Source organism: Balaenoptera acutorostrata, chromosome 5 (assembly GCF_949987535.1).
Source record: "Balaenoptera acutorostrata chromosome 5, mBalAcu1.1, whole genome shotgun sequence".
Taxonomy (NCBI): Eukaryota; Metazoa; Chordata; class Mammalia; order Artiodactyla; family Balaenopteridae; genus Balaenoptera; species Balaenoptera acutorostrata.
This window is the reverse complement of record NC_080068.1, coordinates 141934168-141950598: the sequence shown is the minus strand read 5'-3', so window position 1 is coordinate 141950598 and position 16431 is coordinate 141934168. Positions and strand designations below refer to the sequence as shown.

The following is a 16431-nucleotide window of genomic DNA, read 5'->3' as shown; positions in this document are numbered from 1 at the left end:
TGAAAACCCCACGGTTGTCTTTCCAGAACCCTCCAGCAGGTTTTGTCTGGACATGTGCTTGTGTGCACGTGGATGGGTGCGTGTTTGCGGGTGTGTGCGGGTGTGCATGCTGGAAGGGGAGGCTGTGCAGTGGAAAGGATGTCGCTGTGTCTAGCCCCGTGTCTCAGCCCTGCAGGCCTGCAGCGCGTACCTCGCAGCTCCTCCCGCCATGACGTCTGCGTGCCCAGAGGGCCTCGTTTGTAAGGGCACCCCCCCTTTCCTTAAAGATGAGGCCCTGACAAGGAAAGGGTTCGAAGCCCCTCCAGGCCAGGCGGGCACCCGGGGACCCCGGGAGCTGGAAGGAGTGGCTTCTTGTGTCCTGGAGGCCCCCTTCCGGGGCGGGTCAGGGCGGGGGCAGCTGCACAGAGGGCGAGGCGGGGCTGCGGGTCCCCTCCCTGCCCCTCCACACAGCCCTCCCTCCCTGCCCCCCAGCCGGCCGAGGTCTCCTCCTGCTCCCTCTCCCCTCCCCCCATCCCCCTCGCTGGCTCATCACAGCCCCCAGCATCCCCCATCGGCCTGTTCCTGTGCTCCATGGTGGCGGAGAGGGTGACCGTGGCAGCCTCTGCTCCTTCCCCTCTCCTGCTTCCGTACATTTATTGTGTGAGAAAGCCTGTCTGAGGAAGCTCGAGCCAGTGCCCGCTCGTTATCTCTGAGAGTTCTGCCCGTGCACAGGACACTCAGGCTGGCCGTGTGCGCGTTTCTCGCACGGAAAGCAGAGTAAGGTGGGCTCGGCGTGTTCCGGCTGGCCGCCTGACCCCCAGCCCCAGGCCATCATCCCCGCCCGCTGGCCCATTGGCACCACTGCGCCCGCAGCCCTGGACAGGATGCGTGCCGAGGTCCTCCCGGTCTAACACGCCAGGAGCGAGGGCCATTCCTGGAGCCCCTCAGATGAGACCCAGGGCACCTGCTGCGGAGAGGTTTTGACAGGGAAGCCCCTTGGGGAGAGCAGTTTATCCCGAATGTCCAGAAAGCTAGCAGGTAGCTCTGCAGTGTTGCCTAGGTTCTGGAAACAGTTTTCTTTTTCTTTCCTTCTTCCCTTTTAAAACCAGGACCTGCCATGGCCCCCTCGCGTTCAAGTTGTGTCAGGTGTTGGGAGGCAGACAGCAGATTGTGGAGCAGGGGCCGAGGCTCCGAGACAGGTCTCAGGAACACGGCAGGTTCCCAGGGCTGGCCCCGCACACGCGTGCACGTGGAGCTCATAATAGACTCGTCAGCCTCTGTAATTAGGCGGTGCACTGCACCACGCTGCTAAAAAACAAATTCTCTGCAGCTGCTGTACTGGCTGAGCAATTACCCCTATCAGCTGAAGGTTTATTCTTCTGATTTGGTAGAGGAAATACTTTTAAAATGATCTCACAGCGTGATTTATGTAAACGGATTTTTTTTTTCTTTGTACGAGACAATTGAGATAGAGTCTGAATCCCTGGCAAACCACAGCTTCCTGCAGTGTCCTGTTGCCATGGGTTACGGAGGGAGCGGTATGGAACTTCATCTGAAATGTCTTTAAACTTTCTGACGTGCACAGGCGTGTGGCGGGGCTGCATGGTGTGTTTTAGAGCTGCGTGCCTGGTGCGGGTCGGAAGTTCTCCTGTCTTAAGATGAATTTGGAAAAAGGGTTGCCAAAGGAGACTCACGTTTTAAACAGTCAGCAGGTAAGCTACTCCAGATGTTTCTCGTCACTTAAACGGAATTGTTTTAAGGAAACTTGGCATCTTGGTTACTGCTTTATTTTCAGCCTGTTTAGAGAATGGTAGCTTTTAAGTGTAAACTTTGAAAATGTCTTTCTTGTGTCTACATCATGGAGCCTGAAGTGAGTCCCGTGGAGGTAAAAGCCCGGCTCTGGGACCACAGACCAACACCCAGAGCGAGGCTGGGTTGGGGACTGGTCACACCGGGTCCCCCCCAACCTTTCGGGGGGACGCTGCCCGCATTCTAAGTCAGCCTTACAGAGAGCATCCATGTTTCCTTGTCCTTACCATAGTGATTCTAATAGATTTTGAAGATGAGTGAATTAATTTTGTTGAGGTATTCAGTTTCGACCAGATACCTGTATTACAATTTTTCTTACTCTTTAAATTACTGTTTTATAGCTAACATTTTCTCTTGTTTAAAATTGAAGTATAGTTTTCTTTTTTAAAATGGATTTACAATGTGTTAGTTTCGGGTGTACAGCAAAGTGATTTGGTTGCATATATCTAGCATTTTAAAGTGTAATGAGCTGGTTCTGCTTCGTATACATACATGGGGAACTACTTACTGGCAATCGTATGGAATGATTGATTAGTATCTAAGCTTATAGAGTTGAACTTACTATAAAATGTTTTTAAAAGATTTGAGATTAAATAAAAAGAATTTTTACTTTCCTCTCGTGGCTGTGCTGTGTTGATGTAAAGGCAAAAATAAATTTAAATTATTTACAAAAGATGGTTCCTAGTTACTGGGTACCAGTTTAAATTCATTCTTTTCTGAGAGTTGTTTCATCTTAAAATGTTCTCCTGATGTCTAGTTAGAGCCTTCTGTAGAGAACAGCAGGAGGAACTACTCGCTCAGAAGTGACTGGCTTGGGTGTTGGGTTTAGGAAAATGACTGCATCGTTCCCTTTAAATAGAAAATAGAAGTAGGTCTGCTGGACAGGCCAAGAGTCATGCCTGTGAAGGAAGTGCAGATTTTAATGGATTTTAAAAATATTTACTATGTATTTTGAAAACTCCTTGTGCTGATAAAGCTCACCTGAGAGGGTGGGCTGGCGGCTGTGATGTTCACGGGTGTGCTTGCCGCGTGCCCGCTTCTGGCCCTCTCTGCAGGAGTACTAACGTCTCCTGTCCATTCCATTTCATGTCCTGGTGGAAGAGGGAACCTGGGATACACTGTGTCCAATATATGCACCAATTGACCAGTTACTAACTTGTACATATATGTAGGCTGCATTTTCGTTCCCATGGTATATAGAAGCAAGTTTTAGAAAATGTTTTTTGAGTGAAAAAAAAAAATCACTAGAAATCTGCCTTTTACTTGCCTACATAAACGATTTGGATTCATTTTGAAATTTTGCAAATGCTCAACCCGGCATATAACAAAATCTGGTTGGTAAGGTCATATTTTAAGCAATAGGAAATGGGCTGGAAGGTGGTAGGGCAGTGTGCAGTCCTCCGGGTCTGGCTGGCTCTGCCCACGGGCCGGTGGGAGAGGGGGCAGAAAGCGCCGTGGCCTCCAGGTCAGTCCTAGCGAGAGACATCTTGGGGTGAAGGGCAGTAGGGCTGGGGGGCCTGTGTGGGAAGGCCGCCCTCCCCTTGCCAGCTCTGTGCCTCCCCCGAGCCTCAGATTGTCCATTTCTACCATGGGTGTGTCACGGGAACGCTAGGGCCCCGTCCACGTGTGGATGTGCTCAAGGAAAGCCGTGACTTGTGAAGGTCGCTGTGTCTCTCGTAGCGCCTTTCATCTTGGAGAGGAGAACCCGTGAGCCTTGAGAGGAGACATCTCCCATAGCCATCTGAGAAGCGCACAGGGAAGCTGATGGATGCGGACCCGGCAGGAACGCAAGGCCCTCACTGGCCAAATGAACCTGTCGGTTTCCCCATCTTTTAGGAATGAGGTCCAACATAAGTAGACTTTGAAATGTATCTGCCCCTTTGCCAAAACAACGCGATCCTTCATATTTAAACCACACCACGATGGGCTGTTACAGCCTCAGGGGCTAGTAAGATCGCATTGAGGAGGCACGAGGAATCGTTGCGGGAAGAAGGAAAGCTTAGTGGGCTCCCTCTCTGGGCCGCCTTGCGGACCTTGGAGCGGCGCCCGAGCGCCCCTGCCGTGTCTGACCGGCTCACTGGGGTGGGGGCTGTGGCGGTGCTCCGCGCTGTGGCCGGGCCGCGGTCCAGGAGGGCTGCGACGGAATTGGCCATGTGCCGGCTGGCGAGGCAGCCCTGCTAGGCAGAGCGCCAGGCCGGAGACCTTGGCGACCCCGCGTCACCGCAGCCAGCGGCAGGCCCCACACCGCCTTCTGGGCTGCGGGAGCGGCCCCCCCATGAGGTCCGGGGCCCCGGGCGCCGCCGTGGGCACCACCTCGGCCGCTGACCCCGCGTCCCCGCTCTGCTCTCACTGCGCCAGGCCCGCAGTCCGTGTCCGCAGCACCCAGTGCCGCCGGGCGGAGCTGTCCGGCCTGCTTGGGCGTCCGCTCCGGTGGCCCGGCTGCTCCGGGAGGGCGGTCAGCCCTGGGGGTCCCGGGCGTGGATACAGGTTCTGCCGCGTCGCACTCGGGCAATCTTTGGGAGAGTCGGGTGTGGCGGCTCTGTGTGGCCTTCCCTCTGCCCAGGCAGGTGCCTTTGGGCTCTGGAGTCCCAGGGAGAGAGCTTGCCCGACACCAAGGGGCTTTACTCCTGCGTGCGCTGGGCTCTGGGTGGGATTTGAAAATAAAGGTTGCCCTGTGAAAAACAGTAAAATAGTCTTTTCTGGGCGGCGCTGAGTAGGGAGGTGTTAGGACCAGCCGCAGTGGGCGGGCGGCAGCGGTCAAGGCGTCGGCGGCAGCGGTCAAGGCTGCGGGCGCCCGCTGAGGGGATGGCGCGGTCCAGGTGCAGCCGAGGGAATACGGGTGCTGAGCAGCAGATCCCAGGAGGAGCCCTTGAGGAAGGCAGCTCCGTGTGCTGGGGAAGTGAGAGCGTAAAGGGGGAGGGGCAGGGGTGGCCAGGAGTGGGCCGCTGCTTCCCTCCCTGCCGAGCACGCACCAGGACCCCGGCTGGCCCTCTCCTGGTTGGGGGCGGCGTGGGCAGGGGGCAGATCTGAGCTGCGCCCTTCTGTGGGCGGGTGTGTCTAAGGCGCTTGGCCCACCCTCTCTGAACCTCTCCGGGAGAAGCTCGATGGGCTGTCAGCCCTTCAGTTGACTGAGTTTCTGTTTAGCTCAGGTGAGCTGACTTGGGCTCACTGGCCTCTCCCCCCACGTCGGCTTCTCCTGCTCCTGCCGCCGGGGTGCTCCTGACCAGAGCCGGGGTGGCACCGAGCTGCGTGTCCAGCGGTCTTTGCCAGCGGGCATCCCGTCGTGCTGGGGGCACCCCAGTCGCTCAGGCCTGCTCTGCCCCAGGCCTCTTCACCTGAAAACTGCATGGGGCAGTGGCTTCGGTCTGTCCAGGACCGTCCACTGTACCTCACTTGATCTGTGGGCTGCACAGATTCTTTTCTCCCTTTTTAACGCTCTGATTCTTGTTATCTGTAGAAGAAGAAGGCCTCCTAGTATACTTGAAGGAAATGATCATCTTCCCTTTTGTTCACATCTTCCCTTTCTTCTGTAAGAGGTTGGTCACCTGGAACTGGGCTTGCCCTGCGTCCTGTCCCCCCTTCTCTTGTTTGTTTGCGTGGCCGCAGGCGGCTCCTTTCTCCCGGGTCCTCTCAGTGAGCGCTTCTCCCCTGACTCTGAGCACACAGCTCTCATCTGGCGGGTGTGGAAGCTGAGCCCACCTCCTCCTGAAGCAGCAGGGCCTGTCTGCGTCCCAGCATCCCGCTGCTGCTTCGAGGCTGCCCTCCCCGCCCCACCTCTGCAGATCCGGAGCCGCGTCCCTTAGGACGTGCGGGAGGCCTGGGGGAAGGGCCCAGCCCTGCTCCTGCCGGGGTCCCCGACCCCGGAGCCCTGCGGTCAGCAGGCCCCTGGGCTCGACCCTCCGAGACCCTCCAAGTCTGTCTGACCTTACACTTCCTCGCCCCGCCGGCTCTCCTGCCTGGGGCCCTGGGGGCCCCGCTCACTCTGCCCCACGTCGGGCCCCCTTCGGTGCCATGCGCTCCGGGACACCTGCCTCCCCGGGACGGCGGGGACTTGACTTTCTGGATTGATCTCCAGCCCCTCGCGTAAGCACCTGGGTTGCAGGTTTGTGGCAGGCACCCCGCGTCTGGAGGAGCGCGCGTTTGGTTGAGTGAGTGGAAGCTGTCCCAGCGGGTTCCCCGCTTCCCACGCTCCCTGGCCCCCAGGGCCGGCGCCCCCCGCCACGGCCCCTGGCCCGCCTGGGGAGCGGGGGCTCCAGCTCCAGGCCCGGCTCCGCCGAGCAGAGGTTTTCAAGCGGTGGCTGCACCTCGGCCTCCGTGAGAAAATGTTTCAAACGTTTCCTGGGTTTGGGCCCCAAGTTCAGATGAGAGGGGGCTTTGGATTCCGTGGACTGTTTATCCAGAAGGAGCTCCCGGTGAGCGAGCCTGTCTGAGGCTATACTCAGTGCCACGTCCTGCCCAGGACATCCCAGGAGGCCAGTGTCTATGTTAACTTGACTTGCAGGAGTCCGGCTGTCCTGTGGGGATGCAGGCGTGAAAGTCGTCCCAGACCCTCTGAGACGTCCCGCCCTGTCTACACAGTGGGGATGCGGGTCTTTCTTCAGCTGGGCTGGCCAGTGTGGAAGGGGTCTTCGTCTTCATTTCAGCAGTGAGGCCAGAGGGTTCTCGTGTAAAGTTGGATGCTCACCCCAAACCCCTAGCGTCAGTGTGGCGCCCGTGTGCCACCTCATCCGTGTTCCTTTGGGTTTTTAAGTTTTTGTAATGAATGATCTGAGGCTTCTCCAAGGGCACAGTGGAAATGTTAGCTGTTAAATTCTTAGGAAAATGCTGTGATTGTGGGTTTTCGGTTTCTTCTGATTTTATTGGAGATTGAAGAGCTCTTTGGGACACACACACACACACACACACACACACACACACCCCGGAGATGCACAGATTGCATTCTGAGCCGGGGCCCCTGCGCCCTCCGACTGCAGGCCCCCACTGCCCGTCCCCACCCCTTGCAGGAAGCGCCGTGAGCTGCCTGGTGAGCCCCGGCCCGCCTTGTGTCCGGCCACCCCACTGGTCACTGGGCAGCACTGAACACACCTGTGGTGCTGTCGTCCTGTTGTCACCACAGTCTCTGGATCGCAGAGACCCTCTGCTGTGAAGTCGGGGTTTGAACCTAGAACTACTTGCCTCTTCCTTGCTGCACGTGAGCCTTGTGTCCAGGTATCTCTTTGGCTGAAACTGCTGGGAAGGAACAGTGAGGGGTGTGTGTGTGTGCACAGTGTGTGTGCAATGCTGTGGATCCTGGGTGGGCTGGGGCGCGGGCACTGCCCCTTTGGTTCGGGCCCTTCGAGGTCTGTGGGAGGTCACCCCTGTGTCCTGTATGTAACCGGAGGACTGGGCGTCGTGGCTGTGGAAGGCTTCCCTGGAGAAGGTGTGGGTGAAGCTGCAGCCCAGGTAGAGGGCTCTCCAGGTGCGGCTGCAGGTGAGCGCTAGGGACGGGGTGGGGTGCTCCAGGCGAGGGGAGGGAGAGGTCGCCTCTCTGCTCTCAGAGCTGTTCACACACGGCTTCCCCACGTTTGCACAGGTGCTCTCCACACACCACCCCAGGACTACCGCCCGCGTGGGGGATGCGTGTCACATCAGGACACACGGGGTGTGTGTGCTTGCGTGCACGCAGATGTGCAGCTCTGAGGCCGGGCTCTAAAACAGCGGAGACCCCGGGGCATTCGTGGTGTTTTTCTTTCACATTATTCTATCCCATCTTATCTCATTTCTTCACAAATGCTGCTAACGATCCACTGAATTGATTTGATAGCTCCTTAGAGGGTCGTGGCCTGGTGTGAAGACCCCTGAGCTCTCGGAGCAGAGGGCGGGCTGGCGTGTGGGTGGGACCAGCAGAGTGGCCCTCCATCCCTTGTCCGATGGCCCTTCATCCCGCCCCTTGGGGGTCTTCCTGCCCCACACCACCTGCTCTCTTCTGTGCTCTGTCCAGTGAGCAGTCGCTTTAAAACTTAGACGATCGGGACTTCCCTGATGGTCCGTTGGCTAAGACTCCGCGCTCCCAATGCAGGGGGTCTGGGTTCGATCCCTGGTCAGGGAACTAGATCCCACATGCCGCAACTAAGGGTTCTCATGCCACAACTAAAGATCCCACATGCCGCAACTAAGACCCGGCGCAGCCAAATAAAAATCAAATAAATAAATATTAAAAAAAAAAACCTTAGAGGATCAAGCTTTTAAAAGGCCAAATAAATATAAATTAGATGCAAATTGAATTGTTAGATTCTTAAGGCTTTTCATCATTGGGATTATCTCTTTTTTCAAAACGTTTGGGCAAGTTACAAACCTTTGGTCTCTTATTTTAAGAACCAGAGATGGTTATTTAATATTTCTTATGTTCAAAGTAGGAAATTTTGTCAGTAGCTCAAAACTGAAAATATATATAACTGTATATTACTATGTATCATGTAATTAGGAAATGATATATTCTCATAACTGCTGTTGTCAAATGTTACTGACAGAATCGGCCTTGATAACCAGAATCATATAGCACTCTTCATAGAAATTATCTAAAAGGTTCAAAACATTAATTAAAAATAAAATATCCGTGCACATGTGTGGTCCAGACACATTTCCTGCTGGGAATAGATCCAAATCAGTTAACACTGAACTATCAGGTTTAAGAGGCTGACCTGAGGTATGGAGATTGTTTGAACTTAAATTACGTATGTAAAATACTTTGTAAGTTTTTAAAAACAAATGTATTTACGTTAGTGTAAACTCCAGTCTTGGAGACGTCTCATAGACCTTTTTAGAGCTGTTTAGTTATGGTGTGTGTTTAAATTGTAAGCACAGAAAAATGCTCACTTTCTGGCACCTTTTAACTGGCAGCTTGTTTTCTGCAGCTGCACTTTTTATAAGAATAGCATGTCGATATGGGAATGTGGGAAGAACCCAAGAAGTACAGGCTAATGAAAACACGTTGATACAAATTATACTGAGTATCAGAACAAACGTTAGGCGAGTTAAGTTTTAATTTGTGAAAATGTTTATAGTGGTCTAAGCATGCCAAGAAATGTGGGGATGCCTAACTTTAAAAGTCATGTTGAGCTGCAATTAGTCCTTCTTACCCTTTGTGGGGGATGTTCTTTGGTAATTATCTATGGGAGTTTCTGAATTTTTGCCATTTTGGATGCTTCCCCCGTCAACCAGGATGTGCTTGAAAAATGCAAGCCAGGCTTAACAAGGGTAATTTGGTCAGAATTGGACATGTCAATCCCAAGGTCAATAGAAACGATTTGGGGGTTGCCTGCCTTTCCCCCAAGGCTGTTGTCGGCAGGTTGCTTGCCTGCACCGTCTCATCGGCCCCTACGCCAAGCGCTGGCCCCCTCCCCCGCCCCCTCCCGTGACAGCACCTGTCACCCGTGCTGCACTGTGTCACCTCTTTCAGCCTCACCACCTCTGATAATGAGGCCCCTGTGATGTGCTCCGTAGGCTGCTTCCGTATCCTTCTCAAAAGGGCCAAGAAATCAGATGCTGACTAGGGATCCAGCGGTCCCTTTTGGGGGATATCTCATATCGGTTCACGTGATGGCCCAGCTCTGTCACTCCCAGTGTGTGCTTATAAATAGAATAAATACTGGGACTTCCCTGGTGGCGCAGTGGTTAAGAATCCGCCTGCCAATGCAGGGGACATGGGTTCGAGCCCTCGTCCGGGAAGATCACACATGCCGCAGAGCAACTAAGCCCATGCGCCACAACTAGTGAGCCTGCGCTCTAGAGCCCGCGAGCCACAACTACTGAAGCCCGCACGCCTAGAGCCCGTGCTCTGCAACAAGGGAAGCCACCGTAATGAGAAGCCCGCGCACCGCAACGAAGAGTGGCCACTGCTCGCCGCAACTAGAGAAAGCCCACGTGCAGCAACGGCGACCCAACGCAGCCAAAAATAATAATAAATAAATAAAATTAAAATTAAATAAAATATGAAAAAGAATAAATATTAGATAGTAAACGGAAGAATTAGGTTAATGATAATTATACATTATTTGCAAATTAAGTAACCTGGTCAGGAAGTCATCACCGACTTCTCCAAAAGTACGGAAACTTGGAGGAGGACAGTAGTTTTATGTCCAGGTGATATTAAAGTGCGTCTCCATAGAGCTTTACTTTCAGATTAATGTCTGGTTGGGATGGAAACAGTTGCCAGGATAACAAGTCGTGAACAGAGAAGGTGGGAGACGGCGAGGCAGGGCTGCGTAGCTGGTTCCGGTGATCCTTCTGTGTTGATTCGTGTCAGGAGCCATCCCAGCGCGAACTTGCCTCTCGCCAAGGATTTCTGTGCAGAGCTTAGGGCCTTGGGTGGGCGGGGATACCCGGCCGCTCCGGGAGAGCCCTCAGCACACAGGGGCCACCAGCCTGAGACTCCACAGGCGCCTAGCACTCGGGAGGCACTCTTGGCACAGCCACCCAGAGTGGGGAGAGGAAGGAGTTACATCATCTGAGGCTGTGGCTTGTAGACTTTGAGTCCCTCCTGGAAAATGCTGCACAACTGAGGCTTGGACCCAGGATGCCTCTTCCTGGTGGGCCTCCTGGAGATGTTCCCGGAGGGACGGCCTGTGGGCAGTGGGTGCCCATCTGCAGAGCAGCTCTCACTCCTGAGGGGGTTTCGCTGGCCCTGCTGCAGGCTGGCCAGGATCTCCTGTGCATCCTGTACCCTCTCTGTGCACCCTCCCAGTGCAGCCTCTCGTCTCTGCTGCTTGTTTCCTGGGCCTCCTCTCTGTGCTGCCATCCGTGTGATTTCTTTCAGGTCTGTCTTCCAATCCCCAAATTTTCTCTTCAACCTCTAATCTCTGTTAACCTCTCTACTGAGTGTTTAATTTCAGCAGTTGTAGTTTTCATTGTCAGTCATTCTGTTGGGTTATTTTTCATGTCTACCACCTTACTTCCTCTTTTCTTTTTTTTTTTTTTAAAGTTTTACTTGATTTTATTTATTTATTTTATTTTTGGCTGTGTTGGGTCTTCGGTTCGTGCGAGGGCTTTCTCCAGTTGCGGCAAGCGGGGGCCACTCTTCATCGCGGTGTGGGGACCGCTCTTCATCGCGGTGCGCGGGCCTTTCTCTATCGCGGCCCCTCCCGTCGCGGGGCACAGGCTCCAGACGCGCAGGCTCAGCAATTGTGGCTCACGGGCCCAGCTGCTCCGTGGCATGTGGGATCTTCCCAGACCAGGGCTCGAACCCGTGTCCCCTGCATTAGCAGGCAGATTCTCAACCACTGCGCCACCAGGGAAGCCCCCTCTTTTCTTTATTGCAACTTTTATTTCTTCACAATTTCATGGTTATTTGACATCTGTATTAGAACCTTCCAGTGTCTGAGATTATGTTAGTAGCTATTTCTGCTGGTTCTTTCTCGTGGTGGGGTTTCCTTGGGTTTGGGGGGATTTTTGAATTGTGAGCTCACGTCTGGGCAGGCTCAGGAACTCCTGTGGGCCTTCCCGGAGGGTTTGTGTTTGTGGCCGCCGGAGATGGGGCTCCTTGCCCCAGGAGCGTCCGAGTGAGTGGACACGCACCGCTCAGCCCTGCGTCCCGCCTGGCGGCCTTGGCGTCTGCCGGCTGCTCTCCGTTCCCTCCCCCTCTCTCCTCCCTCAGGGCTTCCCCTTGCTTCTGCGGCGCAGCAGTATGTTAGAAAGCATGTTTGTTTCTGTGCTAGCTTCACAATGTGTCTATAAATCTAAAACTGCTCTAGAAGCACGTTTGGGGAACTTTACCTGGATCTGTTCACACTGTCCCCCACGGTGGAGTCTGGCAGCCCCCCCAGCTGGAGCCTCTTCAGATGCGCTGAGCCCGCCCTGCTCGCTGTGTCCACGCTCCCCAGCCCACCCCGCCTCCCCGTGGGCTGCCCGCACTCAGCTGCCACCTCCTTCTTGGCTTCAGGCACACTCCTGTCTCCTGGATCTTGAGTTCAGTTCATTTTGGGGATACGTGTGAGATTTTTTAGCACATTTTGTTCAGTCTGCTAAAGCCTGAGACTTTAGTTTTAGTCGTGATTGTAACATGAAGTGAGCCACGTCCTTCACATTCGTGGATTTTGCATTTTATGACTTACTTTTCAAAATTATTATTGATAGTATTTCTGCTTTTGTGTATGGCCTTGCAGATTTTCTTCTCATAATCTCAAGGGAGTAATTTGCCTTTGATATTAGTTAATTTACAACACGATTGTAGGTGATTTATTGTGAGCATGGGCAGAAGGACAGCTTCCCACGGTGCAGTCGTCCGCCCCGGGAAGGAGACTCACCCTACGCTTCTCCGGTGAAAACCAGACCCTTGGCAGGTGAGGGCTGGTGGCTCGCTGGGGCCTGCTCATTACCTGCCTGTCTGGCAAGATGAAGGTTTAAAAGCTGAACCCACAATAGCCTGTGTTTTTACTATTGAAAAATATATTGATAAGGTACCAGGTTATAGTTCCAGAGTATTTCTGACCGAGGACTCACGATGGTGTGAAACGCTGATGAGCCCGATCCTAAAACCGTCAGGAAGCCGCTTCCTCTCGCTGTCAGAGGACAGACCCTTGGGGGCAGGAGGGTAGGTGTAAGTCCCACAAGGTGAGGGGCTGCGACCAAGAGGGTCCCCTGTCTTCCGTGAAGCCCAGGAGACAAGGTCTGGGGGGCCCTGGCGCTGGCGACAGGAGGGCCAAACAGTGAGTAGGGGATGCAGTTGACATGGTGGCTCTTTTCAAAATTCGGCCACAAATACATGCTTTCTCTCCCCCGGGGGGATGGCGCTTCCACCGGAAGCAGCTAATCTGGGGCACCTCTGTCCTCACTTGTTTGGCTTTGGCCTTAGGGGTCTTAAAACATGACCTCTGCTTGTTGGGGAGGCCCAGGACTTGGGAAGGGGCTCCCCGTTCACTCCCCACGCCGTGCACTCCGGTCTCCCTTCCCTCTTCAGAGAGGAAGGCGTGCAAGGCCTGGGGGTTCTGCAGTGGGTTTATTCTTAGGGCGTGGCTGGGAGGTTTCCTTGCGCCCAGCCCCACGCTGGGCGAAGACGCAGAGGACAGCACACCCGCTCCGGTGCCCAGCACCGCACCGACGGCCCGCTGGCCCCCGTCCCTGCCTTGGGGCCCTGCCTGCCCACTGGTCTCGGAGCTGTGCCTGTGCTGTGACCAGGACATGTCAACAAGGCAGCAGGTGGCCCTGCACTGAACCCGCTCCCCTTCCCGCGGTGAAGGCTCCCTGGTGTCTGTGCCACCGACACCCTCTCCTGCCTCCGCCCAGCTTTTCCCTCTCCCGACTCCTTCTCCGGAGCCCTGTCCCTCCATGTCCCAGGTGACCTTCCCTAGGTTGCAGCCTCAGAACTGTTGACCCGCAGGTGGGTCCCCAGGGGGTCTTGCTCAGCTGTCCCCATCGGAGGATTGCTCAGAGCTCTTTGGGAGCCCAGCCCGCCTGTTGTTCCGGGACCTCCCTCGATGGCCTCCTCCCTCCAGTCCTGGCCTGTCGCCATCTGTATGCTCAGGGTGGCTGGGCCTGGCGGTCGGGGTTGGCTGTGGGCCGACCCCCACTCTGCTACCACCGGGGCGGTTTCACCCCTGCACGGGCCGGGTCTCGGGGTGAGAGCGCCGAGCAGGGCTGTGATGTGCCCAGGGCAGCGCCTGGCCCTGGACGGACAGTGGGCAGGGTGCCTGCCTCCTGGACGTGGGTGTGCCTCACGGACTCGAGCCCGGGCTGATCAGACCGAAGTCTGTAACGCTGTTCTCACCGAGGTTGTTACTAAGACGGCGATGTCAAACGTGCTGGGATTTGTCCTCAAGGGGAGATGGGCTGCTTCCGCCCGGCCTGCGCCCCGGCTCGCCCAGGAAGCGCAGGGACGCGCCCCAGTGAGGCGGCTGGTCTCCTGGACACCCGCTCCCAGAACGGGGACGGCCAGAGTCTGCTGTTGCTGCTCACGTGGACGCGCTATCTCCTGACCTGTCATGAGGCCCAATTAACTCATGTCTCTCTCTCTTTTCTTTCAGTCTGCAACTGTGTCTGATGGTGGTAAGTCACAATTTCTGATGTATATTTTTATTATTTTTAACGAACTTTTCACATGTGGAGTGTATTTGCTGTTGGCTCACTCATAACGATGTTTTCTTGGCCTTTCTGCATCCCTGGGTGGAGGGGAGGGTTTAGTCGGGGCCAGTTTGGGGGCAGCTCTCCATTCCTCGCAGTGACTGCTACCTGGGTTTTGGAAGCAGTTTATTGCAGGGACGTGCTCGGTGTGACAGCACCCTTGCCCGTCCCCTCGCATTCCTGTGCCAGCAAGTAAAGACCTGCTGCCCGCCTTGTAGAACTAGCTTGTAAACCAGCAAGGGGAGATTTCAGAGCTCTTGCTGAATTTGAGCGATTCTGGAAATTCGGGTGAGACGCTCAGTTGCTAAATTTCCCTTTCTTAGGAAAAGTTTAGTAGATAATTGGAGAGGTGTGGGATGAAGAGGAAGCTTTCTTTCTGCCTTTAAATGATTTTGTTCAGGGGATTCTTTTAATGGGACTTCCCCGAAAAGCAGATGGCCAGAGATGTCCTACTTCACTTAAGATATTTCTCGATGTAACCCTTATCATTTTAGTTCCGTGAGTTTTAAAAACTCTTCAAAATGATTTGGAGAGTTTCTTCCAAATGTTCCTTATTTCTTATAATACTCATAAAAGTCCTATGCTCACAGTTTTGGTTTTTTTACTTGTTTTTAATTACTCTGTTCTGTCTATTGAGAGTTGAATTTTATAATTTGTCAAAATGTATCAGCACTTTATTTTCATTTATTTGCTGGCTGTGGGTCCCAAGTACTGCCAGAGCTGAGGAGTCACGGGGTTCAAGGTTACCCTCTGTATTGTAAGTTAAAGAGAAACCAAGGGTTTCTATTGTCCAACAACTACAGACTTCAGTCATGAGCCTTAGACAGGGTAGCAGGTATGTGGCGGGGCTCGGCCTGGAAGGTGACGCCAGTCGCCCTCCGCCGGCTGGGGTCAGTCCAGCCGTGGGAAGTACAAGAAACGTGCAGATACCTGAAGCTGAGACCAGACAGATCCTAAAGCTTGTGTTTGGGGATTTATTTTTTTAATAAAAGGAATTATGTTACCTGTCTTATGTACAACAATAATCATGTCATTTAATCACCTTAAGCTAGGAGTGGGAAAAACTTCCTTAATGAAAGGAAATAGGACCTGTAACCAAATCCAGGATAAAAGTGAGTGGTTTTTACAGTATTCTGTTCATGTTAACCTTTCTGTGTGCTCATTTATCTTTTCTGGTAGAAGGCATTCATTTCTGCAGGAAATTTATACATTTGAGAAGTTTATTTAATATGTTCAATTTAATCATAATTATTAAGATTTATTCATCTCTAAAGTTTTCTTCTGTCAGCGGTAGATGCAGGAACCCTGGGGAGTTTTATTATATACTTCATTTTACAATTTTTGAAAAGCTAAACTTCCCAAGTGTGGGAAGCCCCAGACTCACAGCCCTGTGTCCTTTCTAAGGAAGTGGTGTCCTGGCTGGTGGCAGTGGTTGCCCTGCCCTGCTGGGGCTCCCCACCCCCTGGTCCCGCCTTCTCTTCCTGCCTCAGGCCCCGTGCCACTCAGGATAGGCCCCTCCCTCATGAGTCCCTCTGCGGCAGAGCGGGGAGGGGCACGGTCGCTATTTCTTGCGCGCCTTCAACTTCAGGGACTGCGCCAGACGGTGGTACGTGTCCTACTGAGTTTTTTCTTGCTTTTATTATTTTCCATCTTCAATTTCTTTTCTGATTACAAATAAGAAGAAAAAGTGATCTCATTTATTTTGCATGTTAGTTCCAGGAGGTATGTATTATTATATTCTGCCATCTTTACAGGTAAAAGCACCCAGGCAGAAAGAGGGTCACATAGACACCAAGTTAAGAGGCTGGGACTCAGGCTCTGAGGCCTGCTTCACTGCAGAGCCAGGCTCACGGTGCCCTCCTCCCCATCTCAGCCCTGGACCCTCCAGTTCCTGACACCTGCTTCCTGGGGTCACCTTAGCCCATGCGCGGTCGGGGGCTGGTGAGAGGATCCAGGCACAAACTCGGAATGTGTGTCCACAGAGATGTTTCATGTTTGTGCTGAGCAGGCGATTCTGGCTCCTGGGGGCCTGGGAGCTCCAGGAACAAACCGTTTCTATGGGAAACGAGTCCTGCAGTGACTCAGGACCGGCTTTGGGGAGCAGCCTTTTCACAAGCTGTGCGGCCTCCACCTAGTCGTCCGGCCTAGTTTGGGTGACTAATAAATCATCACTCAGAAATATTTTGTGTTGTTAACCTTGTCGGTGAGATCATTTGGACTCATTTAACTGTTGGACTCATTTCACACTTTATACTTTTATTATGTGTGTTCTCACCATAGAGTTAGTTTTGTGGGTTTATTTTAAGGAAGTTGGACAATACTATTTTCGCCATCTTTGTCAACCAGAAGTGTGTCTTTTCGATTTCTCAGGAGAGTGGCCCAAAGCCAGAGACCACCCTGTGAAGGAAGGATTAGAGGTCAGTCTCTGTGGAGGGCAAACCAGGACCAGGAGTGAGTCCAGGGAGGCAGATTCTACCTCAAGAAAAGGAAGAACATCCTAGCACGTGAGAGAGGCTTAAAAATGCAATGAGATCTGCCTTGTGGCAAATT

General features: G+C 53.6%; 1 protein-coding gene across 9 annotated transcripts in view; it reads left to right on the top strand.

Moving 5' to 3' along the window:
- The window catches only part of RGS12 (regulator of G protein signaling 12), a 123074-nt gene that overhangs the window by 57996 nt on the left and 48647 nt on the right, over nt 1-16431 (top strand). For 6 of the 9 annotated variants that reach the window (XR_009008340.1, XR_009008339.1, XM_057546601.1 and 3 more), the window contains one exon: nt 13785-13806. Coding sequence is in view for 5 of the 9 variants with exons in the window: in XM_057546601.1 (XP_057402584.1) it covers nt 13785-13806 (22 nt within the window). In the remaining 4 variants the exon portion in view is untranslated. Of the gene's footprint in view, nt 1-1564; nt 1692-13784; nt 13807-16278; nt 16299-16431 lie in introns of those variants that run through there. The other 3 variants (XM_057546605.1, XM_057546604.1, XM_057546607.1) reach the window with 3 other exon arrangements.